General features: G+C 39.4%; 1 protein-coding gene and 1 long non-coding RNA gene across 3 annotated transcripts in view; one reads left to right on the forward strand and one right to left on the reverse strand.

Moving 5' to 3' along the window:
- LOC121017614 (uncharacterized) overlaps positions 1-11320 on the forward strand; it is a 20987-nt gene extending 9667 nt beyond the window's left edge. The window contains exon 4 of the long non-coding RNA XR_005784829.1: positions 11278-11320. This is a non-coding gene — a long non-coding RNA (uncharacterized LOC121017614). The remainder of the gene's footprint in view (positions 1-11277) is intronic.
- Positions 1-25426, reverse strand: part of LOC121017611 (NXPE family member 3-like) — a 52411-nt gene that overhangs the window by 12742 nt on the left and 14243 nt on the right. For both annotated transcript variants that reach the window (XM_040455944.1, XM_040455945.1), the window contains exons 3-4: positions 10163-10247; positions 9943-10057 (exon numbers count right to left, since the gene is read on the reverse strand). In XM_040455944.1, the coding sequence (XP_040311878.1) occupies positions 9943-10057; positions 10163-10247 (200 nt within the window). The remainder of the gene's footprint in view (positions 1-9942; positions 10058-10162; positions 10248-25426) is intronic.

The raw sequence follows: 25426 nt of genomic DNA on the forward strand, positions 1-25426 counted from the left end.
CGACTGTGCCACCCAGGCGCCCCATCTTTTTTTTTTTTTTTTTTTTTTATATTTCATTGACTACTCCTGCCTATAATGGAATCTGGACATAAAGTCTTCTCCCCTTTCCCTGCTGGGCTCATTACCCAGCTTTGAGTTAGTAGAGAAGAATGGGAGAATATTTCTAAAATGAGGCAAAAGCCTTGGAGTCACCAGATTTTGTTCAGGAACCTGTTGAGAGGGAAACCAACATGGGGCTAACAGGGAAACTGCCCTCGGGAGGCATGTTTCTTGGGGCAAAGCAATGGCTGTGCAAGAAGCTGTGGTCACAGCCTTTGGGCAAAGCATGGGAGATGCCAACACACTGATAGATATATTTCTCAAGGTTGTGTCATTTACAGAACCCACACTTTATACAGCAATTGGATATCAGGACCATGGAACCTAAAAGGGAACAGGAAATTGAGATGTTTCAAACATACATGATGTGGGGAAGATGGGCCCTTTAAGTAAGATCTGATGAAGTTTTCCCTACTGCACACTTCCACAATTTTCAAAAAGAAGGGGATGTCCCACACCCCATTCTCTGGAAGAGGAGGAAGCACACAGAGGTGGATTTTTCCTACTGCTATAGTATGCACAGGACACAATCACCCTTAGTGGGGGAAATGTCCCAATAAAATTTAAGTTCATAGGCTGTGGACTTCAGACAACCACTGTAGACCAAATGGTGATCCTGAAACCAAGAAGCTTTTCTCTTCCTTGCCTATTGACTTGCCTTTGGCTACCTCTGAAGCTCAGCTTGTTTCTTTGGCAAAACCAGAGACTGGATTATATTCGGCTCTGGGAACATTGTTTCCTGGATTAACTGCTTAGAGGGGTGGGAATTTGCTACCATTTTCTAACTTTGGTGGGTATGGGTCTAGTGCTGTGATAGTCTGGGAGTCCTGTTGGCTTTGGAGGCCATTCTTCCTTGTTCTCTTTCTTCCTTCATTCTAAACTCTCAGGGCCTGTGTATGTGAGACAGTGATCCTGTATAAGTGTGTCTCTTGTGCAGATCTGGGCTGTCCTGCAGGCAGGTTTCCCTAGGTCTAGACTTGGGGAGGGTGTTTGTGACAGACACCGTTGGTTGTCCATCCATATTCCATTTTTGTATAGCCAAATGTGATACAATATTATCATGTAGAATATTATTATTGGTCTGAGCCAGTCATGACATCTACACCTTCTCAATCTTTTTGAGAGTCTCTCAGCTCTGGCTATTAAGATACAAGGAGAGGTCTGATAACAGATACCTGAGACAGCTGTCACTCACCAAACAAAAAGGACCAATAAAGCTGGGACTGCCCCTATTTTATTTCCACCTAAGATGTGGATTCAGTGTCTGGAGGTGTGTCAGCTATCTTGCAATAAGAAAGAAAAGGCCGTTTCAAATTTTGTTTCTTCTCCACTACCCACATACTTCTTTCTGGTGCTGGGTGTCATAGGAAGCACTGGTATCATGGTAGGGCCTCTGGCTGTTTCTTTGTGTGGTGATGCTGGGTTGGCACAGGGTGGGGGAGGAGTATTCCTGGAAGCCATTCCTATACTGAGACAACTAACTACAACTTAGCTATACACAAGAATGTCTGGAAACCACATCACATCAAAACTAAATGTTCCTCAACTCCAATTTCTCTTAATAGGCTTAAAAAAAAAAAATGCCCGTGACCACTCTCACATCACCTGACATAGAGGAAGTTGTAATAGAAAGATACATGACCTTAACAGATTGAGGTTAAAATATTTTACTACTATAAAGTTTACAGAACCACATGACACTGCTACTGCCCCTCCCATGGCGTTGGTAGAGATCCAAGCTAGTTAGAGTCTGAACTTTTTTTTTTTTTTTTTTTTTTTTTTTTAACTAGGCTCCATGCTCAATGTTCAGCTTGAACTCAGGACCCTGGGATCAAGAATTGTATGCTCTACTGACTGAGCCAGCCAGACACCCCTACAATCTGAACTTTGAGCCTCATTGGCTTCTTGGCAAATATGCCTCAGGTTATGGCAACAGCAATGCCAACTCTGCCCCCTGCTGACTGCAATATGAAATACCATAATTTATATGACATCTCAATTTCAGAGATATTCAAATGTGAAAAAATGCACATCTTGGAATTGATGAAATATGATATTTACAATATGTATAAAAGACAAAGGACTAATACCCAGAATATAGGAAGAATGACCACAGTCAAAATGAATACAATAAATAGTACAATGGGAAAATGGGGAAAATACATGAACAGGCATATTACAAAAGGGGAACTGTAAAAGAAAATAAACATCAGAAAAAGATGCTCAACTACACTGGTTATATGAGCTAGGAATGGTTACAGAAAAGCCAAAGCACAGTGGCTTAAGAATGATGGTCTTATTTTTCTCACAAAATGAGATGTCCAGGAATAGGGCATGAAAGGCTGGTTAGTGGCTCCAACAATGTCATCAAGGATCCAGCCTCCATATGCTGTCCTTATTATGTTGACTTGCTGTTCCATGGTGCAAGATGGCTGTATATCCAGTGCGTATGTCCATGTGTCAGCAAGTAAAATGGGAAATAGCAAACTGTGCTTGGATTTTCCCCTTTAAATTAGGAAAGAAAACATTTTCCAAAAGCCCCACCCAGAAGACTTTGGCTTTATATTTCATTGTCAAGTGTCAGTTGACCACCAGAGCTAGGAGAATGACATTATCATGATTGGTTGAGACCAATTACAATTCAGCCTGGAGGGCTTAGGCTTGGGTAAGGATTCATCTTCCCTGAAATTCAGGGATTTCTGAAGTAGCATGCTAGTAAACCAACTCTCCGGAAAGACAAAAAAGTCCTGGTTTAGAGGTTCTGTTTTTAGAGAAACGTGTTTAACAGATAACTGACAGTCCTTTGCTACACTCAATATTACCCCTTCAGTGTCCACTTCAGATGTGACCAAGGTGGATAATGGATAAGGAGGAACTTCCCAGATGATGAAGCCAAGGACCAACGTGTGGGGAGCCCTTCCCAGGGAGTAGAATGATTATATGCTGAATGCTTAGCTCTTCTCCTCCCTTCCCAAACCTCACCCCCAGCCTTCTTCCCAGACTCACCTCCTAGAAGACTGACAGCTAAGCACAGGCCACCAACCTCAAAGCAGAATCCTGGAAAATTTCTCTGAGGAATCTGACCTGAGAGGAAAGACCTAATGGTACTAACATACAGGTTCTCCAATCACCCTACATTGAAAAGCCACCACCCATAAAGCTTTCCATTTGTTTATTGCTAGTATATAGAAATACAGTTGATTTTTATATTTTGGTTTTATATCATTTAACTGTCCTAAATTCACCTTTTGATTTACTATTTTCTTCTTAAGGTTTTCTTCTTAAATGACATCCCCCTGCCCCTGCCCATGTAAGTGACATATCAATGATACTGATTCTCTATTCCATTAACATGGTATATCTCTTAATTTATTTAGGTCTTCTTTGATTTATTTCATCAGTGTTTTGTAGTTTTCTGTGAACAGATCTTGCACATATTTTATTACATTTATACCTAAGTATTTTTCTCTTTTTTGAGTGGTGCTATTGGAAATGGTATTTTTAAATTTTTTGATTCCAATTGTTCATCTATAGAAATATAATTGATTTGGTTTTTCAAAAAAATTTTTTTAATGTTTATTCATTTTTGAGAGACAGAGCACAAGCGGGGGAGGGGCACAGACAGAAAGGGAGACACAGAATCTGAAGCAAGCTCTAGGCTCTGAGCTGTCAGCACAGAGCCCTACATGGGGCCTGAACTCACAGACCGTGGGATTATGACCTGAGCCGAAGTTGGATGCTTAACCAACTGAGTCACCAGCCTCCCAAAAAAAACTTTTTAGACAGAGACTTCCTTTCCAATCTGCATACCATTTTCTCCCACTGCCTTATTGCACTGGCTCAGATTTCCAGTACAATGTTAAAGAGGAGTGCTGGAAGTAGATATCCATGCCATATTCCTGATCTTTCTGAAAAGCATTCAGTCTTTAACCATTACGTATGATTAAGTAGATTCCCTTTCTCAGGTTAAGTAAATTCTCTTTTATTCCTGTTTTGCTAAGACTTTTAATCATGAATAGATGTTGAATTTCATCAAATACTTTTTCTGCATCTATTGAGATGCTCATGTATTTTTCCCTTAGGCCATTAACATGGTGAATTATATTTAGTGATGTTTGAATATTGAGTCAGCTTCATACACTTGGGATAAAATCTACTTGACAATGATGGTTCTCCTAGGAAGGTTTTTTTTAACTGCAAATTCAATTTCTATAATTGATATGAGGCTATTCAGGTTATATATTTCTTTCTGAGTCATCTTTTGTTGTTTGTATCTTTTAAGGAATTTGACAAACTTTTAAGGAGTTTGTCACCATCAAAGTTATCAAATTTACTTGCTTAAATCTATTCATCTATTTAGTATCTGCAGAATATTTACTGACATACCTCTTGCATTCCTAATATTGAAAATTTTTGTCTTTACTCTTTTTTCCTGATTAGTTGCACTTCAGGCTTAAGTTTTATTGATGTTCTCATAGAACCAGCTTTCAATTTTTTCTTTTTTTCTTCTGAGAAAGAAATTGAGAGAAAGAGAGAGAGAGAGAGAGAGAGAGAGAGAGAGAGAGAGAGAAGGGCAGAGAGAGAGGGAGAGAGAGAATTCCAAGAAGGCTCCTTGCTGTCAGCCCAGAGCCCAACGTGCGCATGATCCCATGAACCATGAGATCATGACCTGAGCCAAAATCAAGAGTTGGACACTCAAACAACTGAGCCAACCAGGTGCCCCTCAATTTATTTTCTATATTGTTTTTCTGTTTTCTATTTTATTTATTTCTGCTTTGATATATATATTTTTCTGCTTACATAGGACTTAATTGGTTCTTCTTTATCAGTTTCTCAGAACTCAGGTGGATACTGAGTTCATTGATTTGAGATCTTTCTTTTTTCTTTCTTTTTCCAAATTTTTATATAAACTCTAGTTAGTTAACATGTAGTGTAATATTGTTTTCAGGAGTAGAAGAGTAGAATTTAGTGATTCATCACTTACATATAACACCCAGTGTTCAACACAAGTGCCTTCCTTAACACCCACAATCCATTTAGCCCAACCCCCCACCCACCTCCCTTCATCAACCCTCAGTTTGTTCTCTATCTTTAAGAGTCTCTTATAGTTCATTTCCCCCTCTTTCTTTTTCCCCCCTTCCCATGTGTTCATCTGTTTTGTTTCTTAAATTCAACATGAGTGAAATCGTACATTTATCTTTCTCTGCCTGAATTATTTCATTTTAGCATAACACACTCTAGCTCCATCTGCATCATTGCAAATGGAAGATTTCATTCCTTTTGATGGCTGAGTAACATTCCATTACACACACACACACACACACACACACACACACACCCCACATCTTTATCCATTCATTGGTCAGTGGACATTTGGCTCTCTTCATAGTTTGGCTATCGTTGATAATGCTGCTATAAACATTAGGGTGATGTAACCCATCGAATCTGTATTTCTGTATCCTTAGGGTAAATATCTAGTAGTGCAATTGCTGAATTGTAGGATAGTTCTCTTTTTAGTTTTTTGAGGAACCTCCATACTGTTTTCCAGAGTGGCTGCACCAGTTTGCATCCCCACCAACAGTGCAAGAGCGTTCCCCTTTCTCTGCATCCTTGCCAACACTTGTTTCTTGTGTTGTTAATTTTAGCCATTCTGACAGGTATGAGGTGGTATCTCATCATGGTTTTGATTTGTGTTTCCCTGATGATGAGTGGCGTTGAGCATCTTTTCATGTATCTGTCAGTCATCTGGATTTCTTCTTTGGAAAAATGTCTACTCATGTCTTCTGCCCAGTTCTTCACTAGATTATTTGTTTTTTGGGGGGTGTTGTTTGATAAATAAATCCTTTATAGATTTTGTATACTAATCCTTTATCAGATATGTCATTTGCAAATATCTTTTCTCATTCTGTAGGCTGCCTTTTAGTTTTGTTGATTGTTTCCTTCATTGTGCAGAAGATTTTATCTTGATGACGTCACAAATTTTGCTTTTGTTTCCCTTACCTCCGGTAATGTGTCTAGTAAGAAGTTGCTATGGCCCATGTCAAAGAGGTGGCTGCTCGTGTTCTCTAGGATTTTGATAGTTTCCTGTCTCACATGTAGGTCTTTCATCCACTTTGAATTTATTTTGGGGGATGGTATAAGAAAGTGGTCCAGTTTCATTCTTTTGCATGTTGCTGTCCAGTTTTCCCAACACCATTTGTTGAAGAGACTTTCTTTTTTCTGTTGGATATCCTTTCCTACTTTGTCAAAGATTAGTTGACCATATAGTTGTAGGTCCATTCTGGGTTTTCTATTTTGTTCTATTGATCCCTGTGTCTGTTTTTGTGCCAGTAGTCTTGATGACTTGCTTTGTAGTCCAGAATCATGATGCTTCCAGCTTTGCTTTTCTTTTTCAGGATTGCTTTGACTATTCGGGATCTTTTGTGGTTCCATAAAAATTTTAGGATTGTTTATTCTAGCTCTGTGAAAAATGCTGGCAGTATTTTGATTGGGTTGAATTAAATGTGTAGATTGCTTTGGGTAGTATAGACATTTCAACAATGTTTGTTCTTCCAATCCATGATCATGGAATGTTTTTCCATTTTTTTGTGTCTTCTTCAATTTCTTTCATAAGTGTTCTATAGTTTTCAGAGTACAGATATTTTTACCTCTTTGGTTAGGTTTATTCGTTTTTACCTTATGGTTTTTGGTGCAGTTGTAAATGAGACTGATTCCTTGATTTCTTTTTCTGCTGCTTCATTATCGGTAAACAGAAATGCAACAGATTTTTGTACATTGATTTTATATCCTGAAACATTGCTTAGTTTGTATATTAGTTCTAGCAATATTTTGGTGGAGTCTTTTAAGTTTTCTACATAGAGTATCATGTTGTCTGCAAATAGCAAAAGTTTGATTTCTTCCTTGCTGATCTGGATGCCTTTTATTTCTTTTTGTTGTCTGATTGCAGAGTCAAAGCTCTCAGTTTTTCCCCATTGAGGATAATATTAGCTGTGGGTCTTTCGTATATGGCCTTTATGATGTTGAGGTATGTATATCTATCCCTACTTTCTGGAGGGTTTTTATCAAGAATGGTTGCTGTATTTTGTCAAATGCTTTTTCTGCATCTATTGAGAGGATCATATGGTTCTTATCCTTCTTTTTTATTTATTTATTTATTTATTTATTTTCAAATTTTATTTAAATCCAAGCTAGTTAACATATATATCTTTCCTTTTATTAATGTTGTGTATCACATTGATTGACTTGCGAATATTGAACCACCCCTGCAGCCCAGGAATAAATTCCCACTTGATCATGGTGAATAATTCTTTTAATGTACTCTTGATTTGATTTGCTAGTTTCTTGTTGAGGATTTTTGCATCTAGGTCATCAGGGATATTGACCTTTTAGTAATTTTCCTTTTAGTAGGGTCTTTGTCTGGTTTTGGAATCAAGGTAATGCTGGCCTCATAAAATGAGTTTGGAAGTTTTCCTTCCATTTCTATTTGTGGAACAGTTTGAGAAGAAGTATTAATTCTTTAAATGTCTGGTAGAATTCCCTTGGGAAGCCATCTGGCCTTGGACTTTTGTTTGTTGGGAGGTTTTTTTTTTTTTTTTTTTTTTAATGTTTATTCATTTTTGAGAGCGGGGAGGAGCAGAGACAGAGGGAGACAGAGGATTCAAAGCAGGCTCTGTGCTGACAGCAGACAGCCTGAGGCAGGGCTCCAACTCAAAAATCCTGAGATCAGGACCTCAGCTGAAGTTAGACGCTCAATCGTCTGAGCCACAGGCACCCCTGTTGGGAGATTTTTGATTACTAATTCAATTTCTTTGCTGGCTATGGGTCTGTTCAGATGATCTATTTCTTCCTGTTTCAGTTTTGGTAGTTTGTATATTTCTAAGAATTTGTCTGAGATCTTACTTCTTTTCTGACAAAGGCATTTAGTGCTATAAATTTCCCTGTGAGTATCCTACAAAAATTAATAGGTCTGTTTTCATTTTCCATTTGTTCAAAATACTTTACAATTTCCTTTAAGATTTTCCTTTGACCCATGAACTATTTAGATGTTGCCTAGTTTCCAAATATTTGGAAGTCTTCTCGAAATCTTTCCATTATTGATTTCTAATGTATTTTCAATGTGATCTGAGAACACAATTTTGTATGATTTGAAACATTTTAAATTTATTTAGACTTGTTTTATGATTCAGAATACAATCTATTTTGGTAAACATTCCATAAGCACTTGAAAAGAATGTGTATTCTTCTGTGTTGTGCGGAGGGTTCTATAAATGACATAATTGGTTAAAGTCAGTTGGTACCGTTGTTCACATCTTCTGTATGTTAACCTATTTTCTGTCAATTTATACTGTCAATTGTAGATGAAGGGATATTGAAATCTCTAATTGTGAATTGTCATTTTTTATTTGAAGTCCTGTAAGTTTTTGCTTCATATATTTTGAAACTCTGTTATTAGATGCATAAACAGGTCTGTTATGTCCTCTTGACGGATTGCTGAATCGATCCTTTTAATGTTATGAAATATTTCCCTTTATAGCTTCAATTCCAGTCCAACACCTCAGGGTCTATTCCAGTCTTCCCTTTCCATATTTGTAAGTCCTTCAATAATGGAAACTGGTTTCTCATTATCCTGAATGCATTTACTTACTTGCCTGATTTCCCTATATGAAACCAATTTCCCAACATTTCCCTGCTCTTGTCCAGCTGCCACCTTTCTTGACTGCCTTCCTCCATAATTCCCAAGGGCTTATCACTCTATAGTGGTATCAGGAAATGCCATCTCTTGAAGTAATCTTTTCCTCTGCTAGGATCATATCCCTAAGATACATACTCTATCTTGAGATAGCACTTTTCTACTAAATTCTCATTTCCTGTTCTCTGATAAAGAACTCAAAACAAGAAAATATGTTCAAGAAAAGATTCTCAGTTTCACCAGAACTAGTCAGAGCAACAACAAAAATAAACTTATCTCAGGCTAAATGGCAAAAAGTTTGAACTAACGCCCAGAAAATGGAGCTATAGAAGCAACTCAGTTTGAAGACAACTGCTATTTAGCTTAACATAAATGATTTGTCCTTTGTACATACATAGATTTCTATCTTTAAGGTTTCTTTTATTTTTTCCCTTAAATTTTTTAAATGTTTTCTTTTGTTAAAATGTTTTAATGTTTACTTATTTTTGAGAGAGAGAGACAGAACACACAGCAGGGAGGGGCAAAGAGAGAAAGAGAAAGGGAGAGACATAGAATCCGAAGCAGGCTCCAGGCTCTGAGCTGTCAGCACAGAGCCCAACATGGGGTTTGAACTCACAAACCATGAGATCATGACCTGAGCTGAGTTGGATGCTTAACCAACTGAGCTACCCAGGCGCCCCTATTCCTGATAGAGCTTCTTTTTGAATAGTTCAACTTTTTGTTTTTTTTTTCTTAGTGGAACCAAGGGGAAAAGGAAACTCTTACATATATGCAAAGGTAGAGAGGGACAGCAGGGCATCCTTAGAGACAGGTATGGGGGCTATCTCAATTTTAAGATCTAGAAAGGAGCCAGGTGGGCTGGAGCAGAAATATAGCACCTTGGGGGAAAGAAAGCATGGAGAGCTCAGGTTTCCTTCTTCTCCTCAGTTTTTCAGGCTAGTGTTTTGGACTCCCTTACAGTTACCCCTACCTGCTATAATTTGCTCATTCTTTTTCTAAGAGCTTGTCCCTCTTGGACACTTCTGTTTCTAGATTAGAAACAGGAAAATGGAATGATGAAATGGAGAGCCTCCTTCAGCCTCCTTCTCCTGGATGGAAGCAATTGGTTCAAGCTCTATGGATAGAGAGAGACAAGTGGAAAGAAATATACTTACACAAATTGCAATGACTGATCCCACAGTCACAATCATGTGCCACCTGAACGGTCTGATGAATAGGTCTGTGGAAGCCTGGAGTTGTTTACTAGACATCTGGTGTGTGATCAAGACCCTAAATAGATAAAAATGTCAAATCAGAAGCAGTGTCATTATAAACATGGTGCAATATGAGTTTTCTACTGTCTCCCCCATAAAGAAGATGGATAATGACAATCACCATGGATGAGATGACTTTTGTAGAAGTTCAAGTGTCCAGTGGAGAAGTTTCAACACACCCTTGGAGCAATTATGATCCAGCAATTCTATTCATGTACACAAAAAACTTATATGAGAATGTTTTATTCATAGTATACCCAAATTGAAAAAGAAAACACAAATATCCACCAATGGAAGAATAGATAAGCAAGTTTTGGTATGTTCATACAATTGAATAACAACTAGCAATAAAAAGAAAACAACTACAAATAAATGCAATAACATGAATGACTTTCAAAAAATATCAGGTTGAGTGAAAAAAGCAAAACCCAAAAGGTATATATTACATGGTTCTTTTAATAAGTTCTAGAAGAAGCAAACTAATCTATGGTGATAGAACTCAGAATAACAGTTGGCTCTGGTAGAAGGGGTTGACTAAAAGGGGGCATGAAGGAACCTTATGGGGTTCTGGAAATGTCCTTTATCTTGAATTGGGTGATGTTTTTTATATATTATATACATTTGTCCAAATTAGTTATAGACAGATCTGTGCATTTGACTATATGAAAACTATATCTCAATAAAGAGAAGAAAAGATAAGCATGTATACTTATATAATTCATAACTAAATTTTACACACTATCAGCATGGTGGAGATGGTGCATGGGGTAAGATTAAGGGATATGAGAGTACACTAAGTATTTGTATCATTCAAGGGGGAATATACAGATGATGATATACTTCTTTTTGGGGAGGTGGAGAGAGACCCAAGCAGGCTCCACACTGTCAGTGCAAAGCTCAGTGCAGGGCTTGAACTCAGGAACTGTGACAGCATGACCTGACCAAAATCAAGAGTCAGATGCTTAACCAACTGAGCCATTTAGGTACCCCAAATGAAATTTTTTTATTTTTGGATTGTTCACTCATAGTGTTTAGGAATATAATTTTTTTTTGGCATATTAATCCTCGCAACCTTGCTGAACTTGTTTGTTAGCTCTAAAAGTTTTCAGCGCATTCCGTAGAATTTTATTTATACAAGATCATGTCATCTGGAAAATAGAGGGAATTTCACTTCTTCCTTTCAAATCTATATGCTTTTTTTTAAACACTTTTTTAATGTTTTTATTTATTTTTGAGACAGAGAGAGACAGAGCATGAGCAGGGGAGGGGCAGAGAGAGGAGACACAGAATCCAAAGCATGCTCCAGGCTCTGAGCAGTCAGCACAGAGCCCAACGCGGGGCTCGAACTCACAGACTGTGAGATCATGACCTGAGCTGAAGTCAGATGCTTAACCCACTGAGCCACCCAGGCGCCCCCAAATCTATATGCTTTTTATTTCATTTTCATACTTGGTTTCTCCCACTACCTCTGGTACAATATTAAAATCAATAAGGGGTAAGTAAAATAAGAAATCAATAGAGGTGGGGTGCCTGGGTGGCTCAGTTGCTTAAGTGTGGGGCTTTGGCTCAGGTCATGATCTTGCAGTTCATGAGTTCAAGCCCCACGTTGGGCTCTGTGCTGACAGCTCAGAGTCTGGAGCCTGTTTCAGATTCTGTGTCTCTCTCTCTCTGTGTGTCCCTACCCCACTCATATCTTGTCTCTCTCTGTCTCTCAAAAATAAATAAAAACATTAAAAATTTAAAAAATAAAAAAGTAATCAATAGAGGTAAGTAAACATAAGCACAAGTAACAAATATAAGACTAAAAATAGAATGTACAATGTTTAAACCATGAGGAAAAATATTTGATTCATCCATTGAAAAGCAGGGAAGGACAGCGGCACCTGGGTGGCTCAGTCAGTTTAGCGGCTGACTTCAGTTCATGTCACAATCTTTTGGTTTTTGAGTTTGAGCCCCGCATAGGGCTCTGTGCTGACAGTTCAGAGCCTGGAACCTGCTTTGGATTCTGTGTCCCCCTCTCTCTCTGCCCCTCCCCACTCGTGCTCTCTCTCTTTCTCTCAAAAATAAATATTTTTTTAAAAGGCTATTTCTTAAAAAAAAAAAAGGAAAGTAGGGAAGGAGAAAAAAAGAAAGTACAATAAATGGGAAATTTGAAATACATTAGAAGAAACAAGTCATAATTTATACAGTCATTGAAATAAATGTAAATAGGTTAAACTCACCAATTAAAAGACAGTGGAGTGCAATCAAGAACATATGCTCTTAGTAGACCTCTCACCACAAGAAAACACAAAAAAAGGATATAGGCTTAACTACATTCCAACCTCTCCTCCCAAACTCACCAGATTCAATCTCTCTACCACAGAAAGGAAGTGAATGAAGAGTTCAAGAGCTGACAGAAACATTACATTAATGGCTGCCCCTGCTAGATGGAAACATCAGAAGTGAGGGTAAGTGTTTTCTCTACCACGACCTCTGTAATATACAAAGAACTCTTACCAATTGATTAGAAAAAGATAATATCATGGACAAATGGCAAATGTCACAAATAGTTAGGTTTGTCAAATAGCCAGCCTTAGGAATAGGTGCTCAAATTCACTAAAAGCCAGAAAACTATAAATGAAAACAACAATGAGATATAATTCCCTATTTCTGCCTAAAACGTGGAAGAAAAGAAAGGAGGAAAATAAATTATGCTTGTGAAACTTTGAAGTGTTTAAAGCTTTTTGTTGTTGTTGTTTTAAGTTTATTTATTTACTATGAGAGAGAAAGAGAGCTGGGGAGGGGCAGAGAGAGGGAGACAGAGAATCTCAAACAGGCTCCACATTCACAGCGTGGAACCCACTGCAGGGCTTGAACTCACGAACTGTGAGATTATGACCTGAGCCAAAATTCAGAGTCAATGCTTAACTGAGTCGCCCAGGCATCCCTGTTCAAGCCTTTTTGGAAGGCAATCTGGCCACATATATGAATATTTAAAATGCAAATACTCTTTAAACCAGCAATTCTGGCTCTTAGATAGCTATCCTAGAGAAATAAAAGAACCTATTTGAAAGGAATGGGATATTTATTGCAGCACTGCTCACAGTGGTCCAGACTGGAAACCAAGAATATGTATATTAATAGGGGAATTCTACCATGTTATGCAATGAAATGTTGATATGGGATAGAGTTATACTAGGTAACTTGGAAGTGTGAACATAAGGTATTACTAAATAAGAAAAGCAAGGTGATAAAAGTATGGATTGAAGTATATCACATTTCAAAACCAAGAAAAAATCTATCTATTTGCTTATAAAGTATATGTATATTATATAAGCATAGATACACAGACATACACATATCTCTGTATGATAGTAATTGAGTATGGAGAAAAATATAGAAGGGTACACAGCAGATAGTAACATATGTAGGACAGAAATAGGGAGATAAGTGTTCATTTAGGAAGAAGAGATAGGAAGAAAGAAAAAATTCATGATTTTAAAATACACACACACACACACACACAGTATGTGTAATATCATCCCATTCATGTAAAACTATACACATGTGTGTCTGAATGCATAAAGGGGTTCTTGAAAGGATGGTCACCAAACTGTTATCTCAAGGTAATGAGATTTCAGGTGTCTTCTATTTTTCTCTTTATATTTCCATGTGTTATTCAAATTCAAATAAAAAGCATGTGCTATTTATATGATCACACTTTAATTACGGAAATAAAAAGTGTACTTTTATGGAGGAATTCTCTTCCTCCTCCACTGAGGCTGGATTCCAATAAAGGACAGGATTAGGTGGGGCAAAGATGGGCATATCCCTAAGTACTACTGCCTTGGTGGCCGATGACATATTTAAGTAGGAGAGGACCATGTTTAAGTAAGAGTCCAAAGGACTACTTATAAAGGGCACATGGGCATGGGGCCTCTTTCAAGTTGTCTAGAGCCAGAGAGAGAGATGCATCCACTGGAAACCTGGCCTGGAGCTTGAAAACCAGGCCTTCCACCATCCAGCGTGAATCCTGGGCCTGGCAAAGAGCTAATGCTGCCAGACTCAGTGGCAACCTGGTTCTTGGGTAGGATAGGAGACCATCAAGCTGAGGATAAACTGAGACTCCTCTTGACCTTCTGCATTACTTTCTGCCTGTTCTCTAACCCAGAGCAGCAAAGAGCCCTGGGCCAAGTGAGTGGTATCGCCAATGTCATTATAATTTTCTGTATTATTGTCTCCAACAGTGCCCATGTGGAGACTGAGTGAATATAAAATATCCAAATGCAATTAAAATTATGAGGCCCCATTAAAAACATGAAGCAATTAGCAGTAACACAACCACCTGGGCAGATTTTTAGCTTCTGCCCAAATGAAGATGGAAGGCAGGAGAAGTGTATGAAAGAGATTCAGTCCCCCAGTAGCTATTAGCAAACTCCAGAAACATTCCCCTTCCATCTCTTTTCTTGAAATGTGAGGACTTGGCCCCCAATTCCACTCACCTAGTCACTTTTTCACTCTATCAAGCACCTAGAAACTCCACCCCTGCTTCTTTGTACTTGTAATATTGGACAGACTTCCTTAAAATCTAAAAGCTACTGGCACTGCTCTAATAAATCCAGTCATCCTACACTGTCAGGCATCTGCTTCCAGATTATTACCACATCAGGTTTATTCAACATCTTATCAAATCTAAGGCAAATACTAATAAGAGAATTTCACTTGGGATAGAGCCAGGGATCTCTTCCCTGACTTCATAAAGCAGCTGCAACCTATTCTTTAATTCCTCTCCCTCCAGCTCCTCCTTTAAGAGGGAGGGCTTATGTCTTCCTCTGCACTTCTTGTGGCTGTTGGAAGACCTGGGAATCCAGACCATCCTTCTTTAGAAATTCCAGACATCCTACCACTCAATTGCTCCTTTTCACTCCTGAGACAAGGTTGCAGGCTCCATATTCTCCCCAACACAGCTCTGAGACCTAGGCAGACACATTCAGCTAGGGCAGACCAAGAAGAGGAACCAATCTACCTAATTAGAAGTGCCACCCAGGGCAGAGTCAAGTTGACATCATAACTCAAACACTAGAGGGACGACAGCAAAACCATGTCAGAGAGGCTTATTCAGCTAATGAATAAGTCACTACTGTAATATACACTTGAACATACTGTTGCAGTTTGGGTGGCAATCAGCAGGTTCCCCAGCCAGCACTGTATTCAGGATCACCTAGACGACTGCTATGCATCAGGCAATGGTCAATAGGAGCAAAAAGGGAAGTAGGAACGAAGGAGACCCCTTTGCCACCACCCAATGCCACCTCCCTTTTCCTTTTCCTCCAGTTCTTGAGTGAGAATGAGCATGCAGGGAAACCATGAGGTAGGCTACAGAACCACAGGGTCAGCTATGGGCTTACTTGTGTAGCACCACACTCTAAAATACCTTGGTCATCATCCTTGGCTCTGCACAGTTGGATGCTGGCTACTGCCTAGCCGGGGTGGACACCTAATATTCTAACCTAGAGATACTCCACATCTCACCCTCCTCCCAACCACGAACCTGCTCCCAGTTCTGCACAAGGTTGCCAGTGCTAACAAGGTTGCCATCTCTGAGGTCTTTTTCTCCATTAGCTTTCTCAAGTGCCCAGCAATATTTGACACTGTTGACCACTTTCTCCACCCTGAAGCTTTACCCAAGTCTCCTGTTTTCTTAATCACTTGGGCACTGCCTCATACCCCCTTCTGTGGACATTACCCAATGTTCTGTTTGTACATACCACTTTCCGAAAACCAGGTGCCATATTCTGTGCCCTTCTTTGTATTCCACACAACAATAAGGACAGTAATTTGCCCAGATGATGATTTTAATTCATGCTGGTTGCTTGACAAGTAGACCAAATACCCTGTTCCCCAACTTGAGTCTGCCCATGTGTCCACTTTCTCTGCTCACATTTCCTTTCTGAAGCCTCAGCCTGCTTACCTCATCTCAGGATACCTCTCAGCTCTTCTTGTTCTTTCTATCTTTCCTCTGTAAAGTCCCCAAAGTCTTGTTTCCTCTTTTCATAGCAACTCACAGGGTAACATCCTGCCAATGGCTCAAATATTGCCCAAGTATGGCATCTCCAAACGTGAGGATGACATGGCCAGTCACCACCCAGAATGAAGTCAAATGTGGAGAGAAGGCACCTGTAGTAGGAAAGAGAGCCACGCTTCTTAGCAGAATAAAGTTAGAGGCTGAAAACACAACAGCAAAGAAGAAATGTCTTCTTATTCCTTATTCCTTCTTATTCCCTGCAGGGGAATAAGTCTGCAGGCAAGAGGAGCTTAATCACTGTAAAATACTATGGTCCAAACCCCCAAAGAATAACGACTTCCTCTTCCCACTCACCAGAAAGCCTTTTCTACTGATTGTTGAACAAAGCAAATACTGGCGAGAGGGCCATGTACATCTCCTTTCTAAAAAGAAACTAGACTTGAAGCTAATACCTAGGAAGATGCAGGGAATGTGCAGGATGATGTCCTTGCTTGAAGATTGAGTGCTTTTTTCCTGAGTCAGAATTTTCATTGTCTTCTGTGTAGCATTCAAGCACTAAGAAGTGAAAAGGGACCCAAGTTGGGGGCCGGGAGGATTCCCAGTGTCATGGCTGTAGGAAATGCATGAGAGGTTAGGGGAAAAAGACAAACTTTGAAATCCGAGTTTACACAGGAAAACATTATTTTGATTCTATTTCCAAAATAGATAATACAAATTATTTGATCAGACAAAATAAGAAAGACTGATTTACAAAAAGGAAAACTCAGAAAGCAGAGAGGGAAGTATTCTGGCCAGAGTCTGGTAAGGAGACAGAAATCCCACTAGATTGAGCAGAGAGAATTTAATATCAAGAATCGTTAACCAGGTATAAAGAGCTGTGCATAGGTAACTGGAAAAGCAGGAGAACACTATGTTGTTGGGTAGGTTCCAACTGCCGGAAGCAGCCACTACCCTTGGGACTGAGGGAGTCTAGCCAAGTTGTTAGAACGGTAAACACTTAGAAACGTAGGAGTCCATGGAGATAGTACTCAGACCTCTGCGGAGTGGCGCTGCCCAATTGGTTCTGAAAGTGTTGAAAAAACCACAAACTTGATCAGCTTCTGCTCCTGGAAGCAATAGGTGCCACCAGTGTGAGGAGGGTATCTGACTCGCTGGAAGGACACAAGCAGCAATCCCATAAGAAGCAGACAGGAATAGCAAATCCTGTCTCTTTGCAAGTCCTCTCTTTCCTGCAGCCTTGCCCTCTACGTCTGGCATCCTCTATTGGAAGAGCCTAACAGGCAACCAGCAGGTAGAGCAGCAATGTTTGCGGAGTCCCAGCCCCAGACTCACAAAGTAGAGCACAGAAGGGTAAGTTTGGAACTGAGAGACACTAGCATATCTAACAGCAGAGGCAGACAAAACAGTAATTAAACTTGTTGCCTAGAAGTTGTTCCATGTGAGAGGTGCCTGGGTGGCTCAGTCAGTTGAGCCTCTGACTTGATTTTGGCTCAGGTCATGAGCCCAGGGTCATGGGATAGAGCCCCCCATCAGGGTCCGGGCTGACTGTGGAGCCTGCTTAACATTCCCCCTCTCTCCCTCTCTCTCTCTCTCACGTAAGCAATCAACTTAGCTATAGGTTTTCTAGCAATATGGCCAACACTAAGGTTTATAAAATGTTTTCTTTCCTAGTAAAGCAAGATACAGCTTTGGAGAAAAACACTCTGTTAACTAAATTGGAGAAGACACAGTGGAGGGAGGAGGGTTGTCTGGGGGAGAACTTGAGATAACAATGTCTCTAAGGGAATAGAGTTTGGCTGAGTTGGATCATAGTTGCAAGGACTAAGGGAGAGGAGTCATGCTCAGGGGTTTGCAATGTGAGGGTCCAGCATGCTGGTTTCTTTCTGGGTCAGAATTTCCATCATGGGCTACTGTCACTTTCAACTAGCTGTTTCCTGAGTTTTCAGGCAAGGCTGAGAGCTGAATACAAAATAAGTAATCACCTAAAACCATATCCAGGAAGTGTCAAGCATTTACCTTTTCCCTGGGATATACATTGCAAGGCAAGGGCTCAAGCCCTGCTACTAGTCCAGGAAACCACTTTGGGTATGATATACAAATCCTCAGAGATCTTCTCACTTAATTCTGCTACCTCACCTCTTCCCTCACCCTGTCCCCATCTCAAAAAATGTTGCCATGTGATTTATATCCCTCCTGGGCATCTCTGTTTCCCAGCCTGGAATGTCCTTCTATCTGGAATGTCCTAGAATGCTCTGTGTCTGGCTAATTCACAATCCTCTTTCAGAACTCAGCTCAGGTATCTCCCCTTTGTGAAATTCTTCCCTAGGCCCCAGAGGCTGGGTCACATGCCTATCCTGTTACTCTCCATAGCTCACCTCTGTTATAACATTTACTGTATGAAACTGCAACTGCCAGTTACCAGGGGCAGCATAATAACTGACTCTGATTAATCAGAATTCTTACTTTCCAGAGATGGAAGCTAATTCTGGCTGATTAAAGAATAAGGGGTATTAATAAGAGGATTCCGTGTACTCCCCGTACTGCTGGGAGACTGGAAAAGCAAGCTTGAATGCTAAGTAAGCTTCTGGGAACTAGAAGGTCTAAGAAACACTCAGCCCTTAATTAAGGGTCTAAGGAACCCTTACACCATGCTCTGAACATGCCTGCTTAGGCGCCCATCACCACTTAGGCTGCTGCCTGACAATCACTGGGAGAAATATCTGCTGTTGTTTACACCAAGGATGCCATTTTTTGTGCCAGGAGCCTGACCTTGCAACTACCACCACTGATACCACCCTTACCAGCAAAATGGATTCTGTGTGAACCTCATTTTTCAGGTCACTCATGTCTGAATTGAAGGATATGATATTATGGAAGCCAAGAATAGGAGAGTTTCATAAAGGAAGGCATGGTCCATGATGTAGAAAAAAATCAAAAGGTAAGGACTGGATAGTGTTCACTGGATATACCCTAAAAGGGGTTTACCTTAATAAGAGCAGTTTTGGTTGACTGGAAGGGAAAGCAGGGTGAGATGTGAAAGGGAGGAAATGAAGTTGGGGAGACCCCTCTTTCAATAATAGCACTGCAGCTTGAAGGCGTTCTCACTGGCCAAATCTGGAGTAATTTAAGAATCAATTCAAAGGAAGTATGTCCTTGGTAGTATTATCTGTGGAAAATTCTGTGAGATCTGAAATAAATGTAGGTTTCTCCAGAATCCATATGTATTTTCTTCTGTAAGATGCCCGGAGGCAACATGAATCTAGAAGCACTTAAGTTAATGTTAATCTAGAGATTTTTGAAGCCACCCAAGTGATGCCAATTTTGGTTGAAAATCAGCATGAGGACTGGCTTATGGCTATAAAGTATTAGTGGACACTTTCCCCTGCAGTTCTACTCATCAGATGTGCCCAAAGTAGTTTTCCTTGTGCTCCTTGGGTCTGGAGTTATATCTCTATATTACCCTTAGCCTAAGGGTAGAGTCCTTTGAGATCACAGTTTGTCTAGGGCTCTTCTATTAGACTGGGCACTTAGACCTTGTCTTTCCTTTCCAAGGCTACAAAACAGATGCTAAGAATTAAAATTATCACCAATATTAGACATATCACCAATACACATGATGAAGTTGCATAAAACTAAATACATATGTGTGCAAATGAGTATAATAAAAATAGGGAGATCTGAATAAGACTGGTAGGTTGTATCAATGTTAATATCCCAGTTGTGATATTGTACTATCTATCCCAAATATATTAAGTAAGAAAAAAAGGTACAGAATAGTCTATGCTATATGTTACCTTTTGCTAATGGTGTGCTGTGGGATTTGGTCCAACTACCCTGATGAAGACAACAGAAAAAAAGTAATTAAAAGAAAGTTTTAAAAAATTATCAGGAGAGAAAAGGGAAAGGATTAGAGCTCAGAGATAAAATAAAGCTGGTTCTAAACGAGGGGTATTTGTGAACAGAGAAAGCAGACATACAAAGCTCTGCTTCTGCCATTCTTAAGAGGTCAAGTGAACATAGGTCAAGTCCTTTGGCAATCAAGGAGGAAGACTTTAGTGAAATACGTTTTGCTTTTGGCTGAGACCCCCAAAACACCTGGGATTATTTACCAATCCATGAAAGTTCCCTGAAAGGTGGAGATGTATTTTTGGTGGAGCAATGGGGGTTGGAACTTAGCACCTACCAAGGGAGAGCCCTAGTGCTATGTTCCCTGTACTGGGCTAGAAACTGAACTTTACTCTGGATGTTGGTGTGTACTATATTCTCAGAGACTATAAAGATGGCTCACAAAACTTCAAATTTTGTTCCTGAACTATAAACATTCTCAGATGTCTGCTGGAATGAAAAGTCTTCTTCAGAATATGATAACATTGCCTAACGTCTTACATTATACATAAAAGTATCTTTTCAAATAGAATGTCCAGGAAACAATCAAGTATCACAAGACATATGGTGAAGCAAGACAAAACAAGCCAGGAGAATACAGTGCGAAAAATAGAACATAATTAATTTGCAGTCCTGGAGGAAAGAAGAAAAGAATGGAAAAAGTTAATATTTGAAGAGATAATGGCTGAGAATTTCCCCAATTAAAGATGTAATGAAGGGCATCAATCTACTGTTTCAAAGATCCCAACAAAGTCAAAGAATTTTTTGGAAAATCCACATTAAATAACATTTGACTGAAAATACAGAAAAATCCAATGAAAAATAAGAGAAGACAAAAAGTGATCAATGCTAAGAATGAAATAAAGACTATCACTAAAGACTCTGCAGACATCAGAGGTATAAGGGAATACTGCAAACAACTTTACACACATAAATTTGACATTACAGATGAAATGGATCAATTCACTAAAAAGCACAAACTATTAAACTCACCTAATATGTAACAGTTACTTTGAATAGTGCTATAACTATTAAGAAAAATGTAAGCATATAACCAAACGCAGTATGTGTACCTTGTCTGAATCCTGATTCAAACAAATGTAATAGAAAAAGATCCACCATATAAATAGCAACCAAAGAAAGTTGGTATAGACATTAAGGCAAACATCATTTCTACAGATAGGAAAGGTTTTCTCATAATGATAAAAAGCTCAATTTGCCAGTAATATACAATAATTCTAAACAGCTATGCATCTAATAATATGGCATCAAGGGCACCTGGCTGCCTCAGTTGATGCAGTGTGCGACTCTTCATCTTGGGGTTGTGAATTCGGGCCCCATGTTGGGTGTAGAGATTACTTAAAAATAAAATCTTAAAAAAATGGCATCAAGTAAATAAAGGAGATTTTTATATGTACCTATCAGTAATTGGTAAAATAACTATACAAAAGATTAGTAATGATGTAAAAGATTTGAACAACATGATTTTATTTTTTAATTTTTTTTTAATGTTTATTTTTGAGAGAGACAGAGACAGAATGCGAGTGGGTTCGGGGCAGAGAGAGAGGAAGACACAGAATCCGAAGCAGGCTCCAGGCTCTGAGCTGCCAGCACAGAGACCAACACGGGGCTTGAACTCAAGAGCTGTGAGATCATGACCTGAGCCAAAGCCGGACGCTCAACCGACTGAGCCACCCAGGCACCCCTGAGCAACATGATTTTAAAAAACAGTCCTATTTAGTCAATAAATTAAGTATCAACTGTAGAATATGCATGCGAATATTTACAAAATTGATTGTATCCTGGACTAAAAAGCAAGGCTTATCAAATCTAAAAATATTTAAATCATATGAAATATGTTTTCTGGTCACAATGCAATTATATTAGAAATCAATGACAAAGGGGCACCTAAGTGGCTCAGTCGGTTAAGCATCTGACTTCAGCCCAGGTCATGATCTTGTGGTTTGTGAGTTTGAGCTCCGCATCGGGCTCTGCGCTGACAGCTTGGAGTTTGGAGCCTGTTTCTGATTCTGTGCTCCCTCTCTCTCTGCTCCTCCCCCGCTCACGCTCTGTCTCTCGTTCTCAAAAAAAAAAACATTAAAAAAAAAGAGAGAAATCAATGACAAAAATAGTGTTAATGGAAGATATTTTTTATCTCTCAGTTGAAACCACACTGAACTAAAAATTCGGTATAAAAACAGTTATTCAGTATAATCACAATTATGCAATATAATCATAAAAATTCCAACAGGAATTGTTTTCAATTTCACAAATTGGTGAAAGATTTCTATGGAAGCTCAAAAGGCCAAAAAAAAAAAATCTGCCAAGGCCCTTTTATTTAAAAAATTTTTTTTAATGTTTCTTTATTTCTGAGACAGAGAGAGACAGAGCACGAGTGGGGGAGGGGCAGAGAGAGACGGAGACACAGAATCCCAAGCAGGCTCCAGGCTGTGAGCTGCCAGCACAGAGCCCAACGCGGGGCTCGAACTCACAAACAGCGAGATCATGACCAAAGCCGAAGTTGGACGCTCAACTCACTGAGCCACCCAGGCGCCCCATGCCAAGGCCCTTTTAAAGAACAAAAATGTAGGTCTTGTCTACCAGAAATGCAGAATTATTACGGAACTTTAGTAATGAAGACCGGGTGGTACTGGCGCAGATATAGACAAATCGACTCACTGTACAGAATAGACAGCCCCAAACAAATCGATACATTGACACCTGATTTGCATGGAAGATGTAGATTTGCATGGAAGATGTACTGCAAAGCTATGGAGGATGGATGGATTTCTCAGTCAACGTGTCAGGTCAATCAGGTATCCAAACATCCAAAACTTTTTTTCTTTTTATATTTATTTTTGAGGGAGAGAGAGAGAGAGAGACAGAGTACGAGCAAGGGAGGGGCAGAAAGAGAGGGAGACACAAAAACTGAAGCAGGCTCCAGGGTCTGAGCTGTCGGCACAGAGCCTGTTGTGGGGCTTGAACTCATGAACCGTGAGATCATGACCCGAGCCGAAGTGGGACACTTAACCGACTGAGCCACCAGGCACCCCCAAAACTTTTTTTTAAAATGCTGTTTCATAAGTAATCCAGAGAAATTCAAATTAAAACCACATGAGTCACTACTACACACCCACAAGTTTTGTCAAATATTTTTAAATGATAATATCAAATGCTGGCAAGAATGTGGAACAAGAAATGCTTGTGAAATAGTAAACAGGTAAAACCACTTTTTAAATACTGGCAGAACCCAGTAAGTTGAAAGATAATCTACTCTCTGATCAGCAAAACCACCACCAGGTGAAACCCTGCAGAAATGCCTATTTATGCAGGCTGTAGAGTTACATGCACAAGAACACAGCAGCATTTTTCATAACAGCCCATCAACAGTAGAATGTAAACATATAGGGTAATATAATCATACAATGAAATATAAGTGAAAAAGGATGAACTGCAATTATATGAAAGAATATGGATGAATCTTAAATACTTCATTGAGCAAAAGAAGTTAGACAAAACAGAAGTCATACTGTATGTTGTCATTTATATGAAGTTGAAAATCGGGTAAAATGCACATATATTGTTTGGGAATGCCTTCTAAGTTGGTAAAACCATAAAGAAAGACCAGGGCAAAAATATTATAAAAGTTAGAATAATGAGTACATCTAGAATAATAGGAGAAAGGGAGGGATATAACTTGGGAGGGACATGGTATCAGAGGCTTCTGGAGTAAAGGTCTTTTTCTCTTATTTAGGGTGGGAGTTATATGAGTGATCATTTTATAACAATTTGTTGAACTGTTTCATGCATTTTCTGTTTTGGTATATAATAAAATTTTAAGTAAAATTACATATATCCATTATATATATGCATGAATACATATACATTTAATATAGTGACTCAACAATTCCTTACATCACCTAGTGCTCATCACAACATCCCTCTGCAAATGCTTAAGTTAAATCTATCAAGTCTTTAACTCTAAATTTGTTTTTATAGGGAATACAAGAAATAGTGGACGAACTAAATGTCACCATCAGGGAGCAATCAGAAATGTCCAGAAGGTGGGACATTTATTTGACAGGACAACTGGCCCTGACTTTTCCATTAAAAAGGATAAGGGAAAGGAAGGGCTAGCCTGGAGTTAAAGAAATCAAGGAAGAAACCACCAGGTCCTGGAATGCATCTTGGCTTTGAGAAAACAGTTGCATGGATTTTTGAAGGACAATGAAGGAAATCTGATTATGAACTGGATATTAGATTTAAGGAATTATTGCTCATTTCGTTCATAATAATCTTTTTTGGTTTTCTATATAAATATTGTTTTTAAAATATTTATACCAAATTATTTGGGAGTAGAACATCATGATTCTGTAATTGCCTCAAATACTTAAAGCATATGAAAATAAAGTAAAAAGGGACAAGTATATGCCACCAGAATGTAATGGAAATAACACTGTTATTTAAGTTGCAATGTCCTTGAATAGGCAAGAGGGGATGAGAACCAGAGCTGAGTAGAAGGACCAGTGACAGATAAGAGCACGGAGTTTCCTTTACAAAAACAGGTGAGAAGATAGAAAATTCTAGTACAGATGCCAGAACGTGAGGAAATATGGTAGTGGGAGTCTGTGCGATTTCACTTCCGGTTGCTTTGTTTGTTCAAGAAGGTATGTTAGGTCATCTGCTGAGGGTGAGGTTGAGGAGGGCTTCAGGAGAAAGGAGATGCTGGGGAGCAGTCACCCAGGAGCACCCAGTGGGACTAGGGCAGTGGCTCTTTGGCTTCGTGCACATCAGCAGCACCTACAAGGCTTGTTGAAACAAACACCGGGCTCCTCCCCAGAGTTAATGACTGGGTGGACCTGGGGCTGGGACTGAGAAGCTACATTTCTAACAAGCCCCCAGGTGAGTCAGCCCATCTGGGGATCACATTTTGAGAGCCACTGTGATTATTGTGCAGCATTAGGGCCCCCTTAAGGTGTGCGGGCCAGTGTTTCAAGTGAGAATTGTCAGCATGGTTGAACGTTCCTCTCCAGATGTGTTCTGCGGCACAGGTGTACTTGCAAAAGAGGCAGAGGGTTGAATGTACCAGAGCCAGAGATTATCACCAAGATCATCAAACAGCTGGTTCCTTCTTGTCATTCTGGACTCGGCTCAAATGAAAATGCTCAAAAGCACCGTCATTGACCTTTTAATCCAACCATCTTCTTCCTCTTCACCATCTCAAAACTTTCACGTTGTTTTCTCTCACAGAACTTTCCACTGTCTGGAGCTTTACCTATATTTGTTTTGCTCCTTGTTTCTGAGCCTTTCCACTAGAGTTTATGCACAAGAAAACAGTAATCTTGATTTCTTGTTTTGTTCACTGCTATGTTCCTAGAACCTGAAGAGTGCTTGGACATCAGAGGGGTCCAGAGGTTGGCTCAATAAATATTTATTGATGAAAAATAAGAAAGAAAGAAAGAAAGAAAGAAAGAAAGAAAGAAAGAAAGAAAG

Source organism: Herpailurus yagouaroundi, unplaced genomic scaffold, assembly GCF_014898765.1.
Source record: "Herpailurus yagouaroundi ecotype Mexico unplaced genomic scaffold, PumYag 216, whole genome shotgun sequence".
NCBI lineage: Eukaryota > Metazoa > Chordata > Mammalia > Carnivora > Felidae > Herpailurus > Herpailurus yagouaroundi.